Consider the following 13,547-nt stretch of genomic DNA (forward strand, 5'->3'; position numbering starts at 1 on the left):
ATTCACCCGTGTGTTTTGTTTTTCCCAGTGCGCCGTTAAGTCACACTGTAGTTGTTTTACGCATTGCTGTATTGGCCAAATAAACCATTATTCTGTGATTTACACCTCCTGCGCCTGACTCCGTCCAAATCACCCGCTACAGTGACTATGTTATAGAGATTTAACTAGTGTTACTGGAGTCACTAGACCATAGACCAACATATGAGCATCAGGCAGGGACACTGTAGTCATAAACACTAGAAAGAAACTACATTTTTCACAGGGCTTGGGTTATTTTTGCGTTCAATCCCTTAGCAATCAGCGGACCCACACATGTTGATTGGGAATATAATTTCATTGGCCGTCTGCCTGTATCCATTAATCAACTCTCTCATTGGTACAGTACGGGGCGCTTTGATTCACCACCACAACAGTTGAAGATGAACTCAGCAATATATTTCTCATTATAACACCACACTCGACATAAATATTAATAGCATAGTTTTCAGCTTGTGGGCATGAATCATTTTTGTAGACAGGGAATTTTAACAGCCACCCATGCGTGCCCAAGAACAGTACATAAGCAAGGCGTCGTGATAAACAACCAGTGCATTACGGTACGGCCAAGAAAAAGAAACGACTATCCGAGCCACATATTCAAAGTGGCATTTATTCGATGTAGCTACTCACAGGGTACTTACGCAGCCTCTATGGATGTACAAATCTTAATTTGAACTTGCAGTTTGTCAATAGCAATGTATCATCAATGACTCAGTGTTATTTCTGATCGTGTTTATGAATATTTTGGCACATTACAAATGTCAGCATGCCGGATGCCGTTCACTGCAGTGGTGTATTGCTTCCATTGGTCATATGTTGTGTGTTACTTTGGACATGATGCTTTGAAGAATATGCCATTAATCAATGTGCGTATTGTCCTCAAATCTTTGTACTACAGTACAGTATTTCTCTTTGGCTTATAACACCCTTGCCAATGCATGTTAAGCCGATTTTTAAAAGGGGTTGACGGTGTATTAACCCTAGTTAAACGCTATTGAAAGGCTAGAGGTATATTAAGCAGTAGCGGTGTGTGGGTAAAATCACTGGGGCAATAATTGCATTGTTTGCTCTATAACATGTTAGTTCATATGCCTTGCCACCGTGATATATAGGCCTAAGGCCGAGACAATAAGAGGACACAGTGGCAGAATAAATTCAACCACACCTTTGTTTCATCACAAAACCGGAGAGCAACATCTGTCCACAAAGCATATTGCATGTACCAAACTGTTACATGACCTACAGCATGGTCAATCAAGTTAATGTTTCCGACATTTTCGGACTACTAAACAACTGTTGATTTAGAACCACAGAGAGTTACCGCAAGTCGCAAAGAAAACAGGAGCTGCCTCCACTATTCCAGCACCATTTCAACTTCAACATTTCAACATCACCAAATCACCTATGCACCATTTCAACTACAATACATGACCAAAAGTATGTGGACACCTGCTCGTCAAACATCTAATTCCAAAGTCATGGGCATTACCATTGTTACCATTGCCCCAGACCATTGTTCCTCCTCCACCAAACTTTACAGTTGGCACTATGCATTGGGGCAGGTAGTGTTCTCCTGGCATCCGCCAAACCCAGATTTGTCCATCGGACTGTCAGATGGTGAAGCGTGATTCATCACTCCAGAGAACGTGTTTCCAAAGCTCCAGTCCAATGGTGGCGAGCTTTACACCACTCCTGCCGACTCTTAGCATTGCGCACGGTGATCTTAGGCTTGTGTGCGGCTGCTCGGCCATGGAAACCCATTTCATGAAGCTCCCGACGAACAGTTCTTCTGCTGACGTTGTTTCCAGAGGCAGTTTGGAACTTGGTAGTGAGTGTTGCAACCAAGGACATATGATTTTTACGCAATACGCGCTTTAGCACTCGCCGGTCCCGTTCTGTGAGCTTGTGTGGCCTACCACTTCGCGGCTGAGCCATTGTTGCTCCTAGACGTTTCCACTTCACAATAACAGCACACCAGGGCAGCCCTAGCAGGGCAGAAATTTGACAAACTGACTTGTTGGAAAGGTGGCATCCTATGATGGTGCCACATTGAAAGTCACTGAGCTCTTCAGTAAGGCCATTCTACTGCCAATGTTTGTCTATGGAGATTGCATGGGTGTGGCTGAAATAGCCGAATCCACTAATTTGCAGGGGTGTCCACATAGTTTTGTATATGTAGTGTATGCTTATTCTAATACAGTAACAATTAAAAGGTTTCAAAAACGGTTTAGTCTAATCAACGTAAGGTAAATATGATGTGGCTGTCCATGGTGCTGATTTCTGTGTGTGTGTGCATGTGTGTGTGTGTGTGTGTTTGAAAGTAGAAAAAACATGTTGACTCACCCTACTTATAGAGAAACACCAATGCCATCCTCCTCTCTTTCATGTCGCCAAAACGGTCTATGACTCTGTCATACATTAGGCTACACACTTTTAATTTTTGTTGTCCTGGCTAAAATGCTTGCTCGCTAGCCTAACTTCCTTTCATGGTTGGATGAGAATCGCCGTTATAATCGTTGCCCAGTATCGAGAATTAAGTAAAACCACAAGTCCAAATCCCTATCTCCATCCGTGGCTAATTTAGGAAAGGGCCAATTTTAGCTAGCTAGCTAGCCACTGGAGGACACAACAAAATGAGATGCAACAATTCAGGTTTTTTCTGTCAGTGATGTTTGGCTTTTGTTGTGATGTGATTGGTGTGAAGCTAAATCCAAACTGGCGCCAGGACCAGTCACAGTTGAGCTCGCTCAGATTAGCTCAATGCTGTTTGGCTATTATTTTATAATGTTTTTATGAAAGGGAGGCCAAATGCTCGCTGGCTTCCCTTGCATTCAATGCTACGGGCGGCAACAATATCATACTCTTTTTGATCAGACAGCATCAGATAGATGGGCTACAGAGACAGAGGGGCGCTGTTTCGCTCGCTCGGATGCTTTCTCCGGTGAGATACATTCAGCCTCTTGCGAATTGAAGAAAATTATGAAACACAGAGAGACAGAAGATACATTATTTAGGTTTTTAGATTTCTTTATTGGTAAAGTTTTTGGGGAAGCCTGGCTTCCCTTGGCATTCATGAATACACGCCACTGATATTAAGCCTATTGAAAGGCTATAGATTGGAGCTATTGAGTTAAGTTGCCCCACCCACATGTATTATTGGTTAAATGACCTGTAAGTTAGGCTGAGGATGTTTTTGATTGGTCCTGTGTCTCCAGGTGTACAACCAACATTATAAGGCTGTGCTGGACGGCATGGAGACAGACAGCATCATGGAGATTGACCCCGCCCACAGCATTGAGATCTTCAGGATGGGCAACGGTAGCAATGAGGTGCTCGAGATCCATGACTTCAAACATGTAAGTATTGATAAAATACACATTAGGTACAGTACACTTTATGCATACTTCATTTACAGTCCCTTTTGTGTTATTATTATAGTTTTGTGATTGAGTTTGTGTTTGAGCCCTTTCTAAATTGTTCTTATATTGTGTAAAAGCATTTCTGTTCTCCTGAAATCATATCATCTTTTTTTTCCTGTTTTTTTCTCTCTCTCTCACGGAAAAAGCTGATGTGACAATGTGTGTCGTAAATAATACTAAATATCTAATAACAAGAGCTTTCAATTCCCTCTCATCACAATCCATTACCCACCACGAACACACACTTACACACACACAAAAAAGTGCTTTCTAGAACCTAAAAGGGTTATTCGGCTGTCCCCATAGGAGAATCCTTTGGAAAACCCTTTTTGGTTCCAGGTATTACCCTTTTGGGTTCCATGTAGAACCCTTTTCATAGAGGGTTCTACATGGAACCTAAAAGGGTTCTATCTGGAACCAAAAAGGTTTCTCCTATGGGAACAGCTGAAAAACCTTTTTGGAACCCTTTTTTCTAAGAGTGTACCTGATATCAAATATAAAACTAAATATCTAATAACAAGAGGTCTCAATTACGTCTCACACTCATACTCACACACAAGCACGTGCGCGTACACACACACACACACACACACACACACCGAAGCATGCCTGTTGCTAGTTTCTCCTCCATCCCATCCAGTCTGAATTATCCACTTCTGTCAGTGAAGCAAATTCACCAAGAAAATGTGTTTGATTCCAGGCACTACCACGGGAGATGGCGAAACAAGTGAGCGAGCAGAATAATTCCAGCGTCATTGTGATTACAAAAGAAAAGAAGAGAGTGGAGGAAAACACAAACCTTATTATAAGTTATACTAAGTGTTAGCTGAGGGGGGGGTGGGTTTTGAAATCATTTTTTAAAAGAAAGGATGTTTCAAGTCATTACAAATTCAAAAGCCACCTTAAAAACAATCTCCGTCAAGCCCATGGGCTGTGGATGAGGAATTGAAATGGGCAGATAATGCCACTTCTTTTGTTTCAGGTTAATACAGGGAACATGCTGCAGGAAGAACCTAGGGAACAAGAAGTGGAGATAAGAATACCAGTAAAAGGCAGGACTGGCATTCAAGCATATTCACCAGTATTATTATTATTATTACAATCATTATGGTCACAAGAACTGATAAAAATACCAGTAGAGACATGACTGGCATTCAAGCATATTCAACAGTCTATTATATGAGAATAATTATGGTCACATAGTGCAACTACCACCAACACATCTAATGTATTTCTATGTAGCTCTTCTAAAAAATATATATTTTCGTCTATCATTTCATTTATAATTTGATGCAAACCATGGTTCATATTGACAGCATCATTATGTATTTTGAAGGTTACTCTCTTTTGTTTAAAATTCTATCTGGAACTAGAGTAAAGCTCTAAATCATTCATATTACACAATCAATTACCTTCAAACAATATAAAAATAAGCAATAATACAAGAATACATTTCAAATATTGAGGGGCAAGAGTATAGACGAGAGTAGGCCTACCTCAATTCCAGTTTTCCAGAACCTTGAGCTAGACATCAATACAAACTTGTGTTCATCAAATTGATTCAATCTAAGAATGATCCCTTTTTATGTGAACTAAAATACAAGTCTGCCAGATTACCTGTATGAGCAACATACAGTAGCTCAAGTCATATCAATCAAAATGCTATGCTATACTGTAATTATCTGCTTTACATTTAGTCATTAAATAATCTATATGTTCCTTAAACTACATATTGTTTCTCAGATATTCCAATATCCAAAGATGACATTGTTTATTGTTTACGGCCAGCGACATGAATCCTGGGTTGTGTCCATTAGACTCAAAACAGAAGAAAATGGACTGAAAGAGGAAGAAACTATCTTAATTTTTCCCCCTTTTGTGCCTTAATGAGCACAACCCTGAACACGACCGTGAATGAAAGGAAATCACTAACAGAGGTGCAGCAACTCAGAGATAATATTTAATGGCATGGGTTTAGGGTCCCCGTTCACAGGAGCCGGTAGAATGAGCATCCATGTTTGTTTCTTCAACACATTACTTGGGCTGACACTCACAAGATGCAAGATGCAGGAAGAGATGGGAATATAGAGCCCTAGTGACAATGATTAGTACAGCGTCCCCTAACCTTTCTGCAATGGCGACGCAATGAGCCCTCCAATCAAATCATTGTTCAGTTGGAAAGCTTAAAGCTGTCAGTGTACGTGTAGCGGGTTTAATAAGGGGCGAGTGGCGAGCCGGTATTATGAAATTGTTTGATAAACCTTGCATCCTTTTCCCATTTATTATCCCCATAATGATGTGTATTTTCTGGTTGACCAACTCCGTTAATCATTGCATCACATCACGAGATTGTCCTTTTTCTCTCTCTGTAGCGGCGCTTGCCATTACAGTAAATTTAAACGGGCTCATCACAATAAAGTCAGGCATAAACATTATACTTCTGTGTCGCCGACTACATTTACATTTACATTTTAGTCATTTAGCAGACGCTCTTATCCAGAGCGACTTAAAGTTAGTGAGTGCATACATTTTCATACTGGCCCCCCGTGGGAATCGAACCCACAACCCTGGCATTGCAAACGCCATGCTCTACCAACTGAGCTACAAGGAGGCCTATTGCAGTGTTTTATAGGCAATTATAGACAAGGGGATTATGACAGGCATTGCTTCGTATCGTGTCGTGGTGTGTGACCTCTAAAGACAAGTGGAATAGAACGTCCGTATTTCTAAGTTAACGCTAATTTAAAGAAGTCGGAAAGGCATTAGAGCTCTACGCCATGTAGATGTAATTAAATTCTGATTGAATAAGTCCATTTTCATGCCACCACTTATCGTGATACAATGTCAAGGAGAGCGTGGCCGGTGAAGATCCAGCACTCTATTCTCATACGCTCATGACTCTATGGTATTCTGTGGTAGCCCTAGAGACGGCACGTGTTACAATCTCATATGCTTTCGTGGGCTTTCAGACTTATTCCAGGAGAACTACTTAGTCAAACAGATAATGGCACAGAGAAAGATAATTAACAGATATGTCTGCTTTGTTGAAATAGGCTTTCTCCTGTTGTCGTCAAATTGAAAAGGCCCTGAATTCCACAAGGTGGAGGATCATCAATGGCACTGAAAAGAGTGGCTTTTCACTAGGCTGCACAGATTAAGAGAGTGACAGGGACCTATGACTGACTAATTCAGCAGGGGCAGCCTCCGTAGAGACACTGGATGCATTCCATAAACAGTGCCTTCAGAAAGTATTCACACACCTTGACTTTTTCCACATTTTGTTGGATTACAAAGTGGGATTAAAATGGATTTAATTGTCATTTTTTTGTCAACAATCTACACAAAATACTCTGTAATGTCAAAGTGGAAGAAAAAGACTAACATTTGTAAAAAAAAATAAAACATATGAAAAATAAAACACTAATACATCTTGACTAGATGAAAATGTATGTACTCACTAACTTTAAGTCTCTCTGGATAAGAGTGTCTGCTAAATGACTAAAATGTAAATGTAAAAATGTAAAGTCGGAGGTTTACATACAGTTAGGTTGGAGTCATTAAAACTAGTTTTTCTACCACTCCACACATTTCTTGTTAACAAACTATAGTTTTGGCAAGTCGGTTAGGACATCTACTTTGTGCATGACACAAGTAATCTTTCCAACAATTGTTTACAGACAGATTATTTCACTTATAATTCACTGTATCACAATTAATAAATAAATCACTCTCTCTACTATTATTTTTACTAGGATTAAATGTCAGGAATTGTGAAAAACAGAGTTTAAATGTATTTGGCTAAGTTGTATGTAAACCTCCGACTTCAACTGTACGTATTCAACCTCCAGAGTCAATACATGTTAGAATCACCTTTGGCAGCGATTACAGCTGTGAGTCTTTCTGGGTAAGTCTCTAAGAGCTTTGCACACCTGGATTGTACAATATTTGCACATTATTCTTTTTAAAATTCTTCAAGCTCTGTCAAGTTGGTTATTGATCATTGCTAGAAAGCCATTTTCAAGTCTTGCCACAGATTTTCAAGCCAATTTAAGTCAAAACTGTAACTAGGCCACTCAGCAACATTCAGTGTCATCTTGGTAAGCAACTCCAGTGTATATTTGGCCTCGTGTTTTAGGTTACTGTCCTGATGAAAGGTGAATTTGTCTCTCAGTGTCTGTTGGAAAGCAGACTTGTCACAAGCCGGGCTAGAAACTCCGGTCTCAGATGTGGAGAGCTGGGGGTACTACCCCTTAGCCACAGAGGAGGTGTTGTAGGACCCAAAAGAAACACCCAAGGCAATACTCCAGGCAAGTAGATTTAATGTTCCAAAACAGGAGGCAAAACAAAACAACTCCACGAGGGGAGAAAAACAAACTAAAGATAACTTTGAACAACTTACTAGGACAGACACGGTGGGACAAAGCAGGAGACACATAGTCAGGACGCAATAACCAAGTGAGAAACAAGGGGAAAACACACAGCTAAAATACACAAGGGGAAACAAGGCACAGGTGACCTGGATCAAGCTAATTAGGACACATGAGGAAGAACTAAGGCAGAGGGGAACACAGATGACCTCTAGAGGCCCGGAGACAAACAGGAGGCAGGAAGCTGACACACACGAGGAAGAACTAAGGCAGAGGGGAACACAGATGACCTCTAGAGGCCCGGAGACAAACAGGAGGCAGGAAGCTGACAGGACCCCCTCCTCTAGGAACGACTCCTGACGTTCCTTCCAGAACACCCTGGCCCCAGGGTGCGAAAATCTCGGATCAAACCTGGGTCCAGGATGTCCCTGGCTGGAACCCAGGAGCGCTCCTCCGGCCCGTAGCCCTCCCAGTCCACCAGATACTGCAGAGAGTTCTGGACCCTCCGGGGAGTCCAGTATCCGGCGGACTGTGTAGGCTGGCTGGCCGTCAATGATCCTGGGAGGTGGCGGGGGTCTGCGTGGGGGGCAAAGGGAGAAGACAAGACAGGTTTAAGGAGTGAAACATGGAAAGTGGGGTTAACTCTAAGGGAGCGAGGGAGAACCAAACGATACGACACAGGGTTAACCTTTCTAGCAATGCGGAAAGGCCCGATGTATCTCTGGGAAAGCTTCCTGGATTCGACCCGGAGGGGCAGGTTCTTAGTGGCCAACCAAACTCTCTGACCAGCTCGGAAACTAGGGGCCGTCCGGCGGTGGCGATTAGCCTGACTTTGGTATCTCTGGGAGGTCCGAAGGAGGGCACGCCTGGCCTTCTTCCAGGTCCGCCTACAGCGTTGGACAAAGCGCTGGGCCGAGGGAACACCAACTTGCGCCTCCTCCTCTGGAAACAATGGAGGGTTGTAACCGAACTGGCATTCGAAGGGGGACAATCCGGTGGCTGAGGACTGGAGGGTGTTGTGGGCATATTCAGCCCAAATGATATAGGTGGCCCAAGACGTGGGATTACTGGCCGCCATACACCGCAGGGTGGTCTCCAGATCCTGATTAATCCGTTCCGTTTGGCCATTAGACTCTGGATGGAACCCCGACGATAGGCTGGCTGTGGCCCCAACAAGCCTGCAGAAGGCCCCCAAAACCGGGACGAGAATTGGGGACCTCGGTCAGAGACCACGTCCAGGGGAATACCAAATATCCGGAAGACATGGTTCATGAGGAGCTCAGCAGTCTCCTTAGCCGAGGGCAGCTTGGGCAGGGGAATAAACCGGGCAGCCTTAGAGAACCGGTCTACCACCACTAGGATGACGGTGTTGCCCTGGGATAGAGGAAGTCCCGTAACAAAGTCCAGAGAAAGGTGTGACCATGGCCTTCGAGGAACAGGTAAGGGATGGAGCAGTCCCTGGGGTCGCTGGCGTGTCGACTTTCCCCTGGTTGCACACAGGGCAGGCCTCAACATAGACCTGCACGTCCTTCTTGATGGACGGCCACCAAAACCGCCGTCGGAGGAACTCCAGTGTGCGAGCACTGCCTGGATGGCATGTCAAGGGCGACTCATCACCCCACTGCAAGACGCGGCCCCGAACAGAGAGAGGAACGTACAGGCGACCGGCAGGACCACCGCCTGGATCGGGCTCCTGGACAAGAGCTTCTCGTACCCCTCTTTCTAGTTCCCACTGAAGAGGTGCGACGATCCTAGACCTCGGAATAATCGATGCCAAGGGCTTCTCTTGTAACTCGGGAGAATAGACTCGAGACAGAGCATCCGGCTTGACGTTCTTGGTGCCAGGTCGGTAAGTCAGGAGGAACTGGAATCGATTAAAGAAAAGGGACCATCGTCTGTCACAAGCCGGGCTAGAAACTCCGGTCTCAGATGTGGAGAGCTGGGGGTACTACCCCTTAGCCACAGAGGAGGTGTTGTAGGACCCAAATGAAACACCCAAGGCAATACTCCAGGCAAGTAGATTTAATGTTCCAAAACAGGAGGCAAAACAAAACAACTCCACGAGGGGAGAAAAACAAACTAAAGATAACTTTGAACAACTTACTAGGACAGACACGGTGGGACAAAGCAGGAGACACATAGTCAGGACGCAATAACCAAGTGAGAAACAAGGGGAAACAAGGCACAGGTGACCTGGATCAAGCTAATTAGGACACATGAGGAAGAACTAAGGCAGAGGGGAACACAGATGACCTCTAGAGGCCCGGAGACAAACAGGAGGCAGGAAGCTGACACACACGAGGAAGAACTAAGGCAGAGGGGAACACAGATGACCTCTAGAGGCCCGGAGACAAACAGGAGGCAGGAAGCTGACAAGACTGAACCAGGTTTTCCTCTAGGATTTTGCCTGTGCTTAGCTCTATTCAGTTTCTATTTATCCCCCCAAAAAACTCCCTAGTCCTTGCCGATGACAAGCATACCCATAACATGATGCAGCCACCACCATGCTTAAAAATATGAAGAGTGATACTCAGTGATAATTTGTGTTGGATTTGCCTCAAACATAACATTTTGTAATCAGGACAAAAAGTTAATTGCTTTGTCAAATTTTTATCCATCCTCAGTTTTCTCCTATTACAGCCATTAAACTATGTAACTGTTTTAAAGTCACCATTGGCCTCATGGTGAAATCCTTGAGCGGTTTCCTACCTCTCCAGGAACTGAGTTAGGAAGGATGCCTGTATCTTTGTAGTGACTGGGTGTATTGATACACCATCCAAAGTGTAATTACTAACTTCACCATGCTCAAAGGGATTTTCATTGTCTGCTTTTTTTTTATACCCATCTACCAATAGGTGCCCTTCTTTGCGAGGCATTGGAAAATCTCCCTGGTCTTTTTTGTTGAATCTGTGTTTGAAATTCACTGCTCGACTGAGGGACCTCACAGATAATTGTATGTGTGCGGTACAAATATGAGGTAGTCATTCAAAAATCATGTTAAACACTATTATTGCACACAGAGAGTCCATTTAACTTATTATGTGACTTGTTAAGCAAATATGTATTTATTCTTGCCATAACAAAGGGGTTGAATATTTATTGACTCAAGACATTTCAGCTTTTCATTTAAAATGTATGTTAAAAAAGAAATACAAACATAATTCCACTTTGACATTATGGGGTATTGTGTGTAGGCCAGTGACATAAAATCTACATTTAATCAATTTTAAATTCAGGCTGTAGCACAACAAAATGTGGAAAAAAAATCAAGGGGTGTTAATGCTTTCTGAAGGCACTATACAGGGAAAAGGGTGCCATTTGGGTTGCAACCGCTGCTTCGCCCTAGGAAATGTCGCTTGGCTCTCCTGCTTGAGATATCCTCCCTATGAAGTATTGTTTAGACAGGAAGAACCCCTTGTTTTTTACTCTGTCTGTTCTAAAAGCGAGGTTTGTGTTGTAGGAGCTGAGCTGTATTTGAATGTGCTGTAATCTAGAAGGAGGTAGAAAAAAAGGTAGAAGGAGAAAAACGAAGCTAGAGAAGATCATAAGGAACCTCTGCACCCTCATTTGGTTCTAACTTCTCTTAGTTATTAAGAACTTAGATTTTTCTTTAAGAGACTGAAGAAACAGTTTGAAAAATTATATCGCCCTGTCGCTATGCCGTTCCACATCACAGACAAAATAATGAATGATACATATCTGAATTTTGGATTATTCCATCTCTCTTTTTCCCCTCAAAGGGAATCACAGGTATCCGGTTTGCCAAACATCAGAGGTGTTACATCAAGACCCAGACCAGGGAGCTTCCTAAAGTGACAGAGGTGGCAACCTTGAACACAGAGATACTGGTACAGTATGAATATCTGCAACTCTCTGACTCACTCTGTGTGAGTGTGTGTGTGTGTGTGTGTGTGTGTGTGTGTGTGTGTGTGTGTGTGTGTGTGTGTGTGTGTGTGTGTGTGTGTGTGTGGAGGAAAATATGCATTTTGCAGGGGTAGTAGGAATAAACAGAGAAGAGGAGTCGGAGAGCTGTGCTCAAACACTCACCCTGACCATCCGCTCTTCTCTGCCCTCTCCCGCTGAAGTGTAATCTCCGCATCCAGCGCACAAGAAACCATCTGAAAGCTGCCCACAAACCCACCAACCCCCTTTGTGGCTCACATCAAATGGTGTTTGCTGTCAATCTTGAACTAATATAAATGTGTAATCGTACTCCTCCAAAGACTTGACCAAAATAGCCTAAAGGGGTAAGTGTGAAAGAGAATGTAAGAGAGGGATCTGAGGAAGAGGTATAAGCCATTAAAGGGTGCGTATATGTCTCTCCTTCTCCGAACTTCGAGCGATTAATTTCACTTCTCCTGGCCTAATAGCCGTATGTGAAGTTTGGCGGATGAATCCCTCACGCAATATTTTCAGCCTCTACCATCCTCCACTCTCATTTACATTTTACACATGGCTCCAACGGAGCTGGGAAATATCGAAATGATATTCCCAGCTACATAAAAATATAAAAATGTTTGTTCCATTGTCATGCCAAGTAAATCCCAGATATCCCTTTCTGACTAATACTAATTGTTCAGCCTGTACCATATTCCCTTCCATTGTTGTCTTCTTTTGCGCATTGTGAAACCTAATTAGACTTCTGTGGAATCAATCAGATAGGAGCCTTGGCGTTGGCTGTGGTGAGGAGAAGAGAGGAGGGAGAGGTTCTCCAGAGGATAGGAGAAGACACTTGGTGTGTGATTAGAGCAAGGATGCACACACACTTAATCACATACACACACACACGAGCGTGCAGACACACACATATGCGCACACTCAGGCTTAGCTCACAATCACACTGGATTAGTGAAGACCAAGTCCCATAATATTATTATATTGTTACATAGCCTTTCTACTGTGGAAATGTCAAGTTATGACACACTACAGTACTGTGTAAATGACACCCTTAAGTACACTGTGCAGTGCATTTCTTAATCAAATTATGTATTCATGTATTTGTTAACTATTAACACATTGTAATTAATTAAGTAATTATATATCTTGTCAATGTATTTATTTATCATTTACTCATGTTAACTACTACATTATGTCATACTAATTCATATAACCTTATTGTAAGGTGTTACCGGTATTGTATAACACACCGGTACTGAACAACTAACCTCTCTGACCTTTGACCTCTTGTATACTTCCCCTACAATAGAAAGTAGAAAGTGATCCACGGTCCATCAGAATCCACACACTCGTGGCATGGGAGGCCTCCATCTCGCAGCCAAGTCTCCTTTAAGGTCCTGACTGTGTTACGACCATGTGAACCACAGAGGGGTTAATTAAAATCAAAACAGCTTTTGCTGCTGCTCGGCTCAGCCCCAGCCGAGCCAAGCTGCGGGCTATGTGAACCTGGGCTCAGTGCGGGGCGTCTGGGGCTTCAGATTCTCAGAGGTGAGGTGAAAACAATGCAGCCGGTGGAGAAACTGTGAGTGGCTGATAAGGAAATAAAGCAACCGGGGAGTAGAACCAGGTGACAAACATGAATTGTTTGCCGCCGGTATCTTCAGCCATTTTCACTTTGTTCCTCGTATGAAATGATGGGAGGCTGTAATCCCTGAGCCTCCCCTAGTTTCCCTCCAGTCTTGAAGCTGATGAAATTGCCGTTGTCCTCCTACTTCAGACAGTAGAACAGAGTGTTTTTGAATCTCTTCTTGCTACTCTGGGTAAC

The 13,547-nt window shown here is 43.2% G+C and overlaps 1 protein-coding gene across 1 annotated transcript in view; it reads left to right on the forward strand.

The window, feature by feature from the left end:
* Positions 1–13,547, forward strand: part of tnmd (tenomodulin) — a 133,085-nt gene that overhangs the window by 104,034 nt on the left and 15,504 nt on the right. Inside the window, exons 3-4 of the mRNA XM_041841698.1 lie at positions 3,255–3,395; positions 11,566–11,673. Of these exons, the coding sequence (XP_041697632.1) occupies positions 3,255–3,395; positions 11,566–11,673 (249 nt within the window). The remainder of the gene's footprint in view (positions 1–3,254; positions 3,396–11,565; positions 11,674–13,547) is intronic.

This window comes from Coregonus clupeaformis, chromosome 2, assembly GCF_020615455.1.
Source record: "Coregonus clupeaformis isolate EN_2021a chromosome 2, ASM2061545v1, whole genome shotgun sequence".
NCBI lineage: Eukaryota > Metazoa > Chordata > Actinopteri > Salmoniformes > Salmonidae > Coregonus > Coregonus clupeaformis.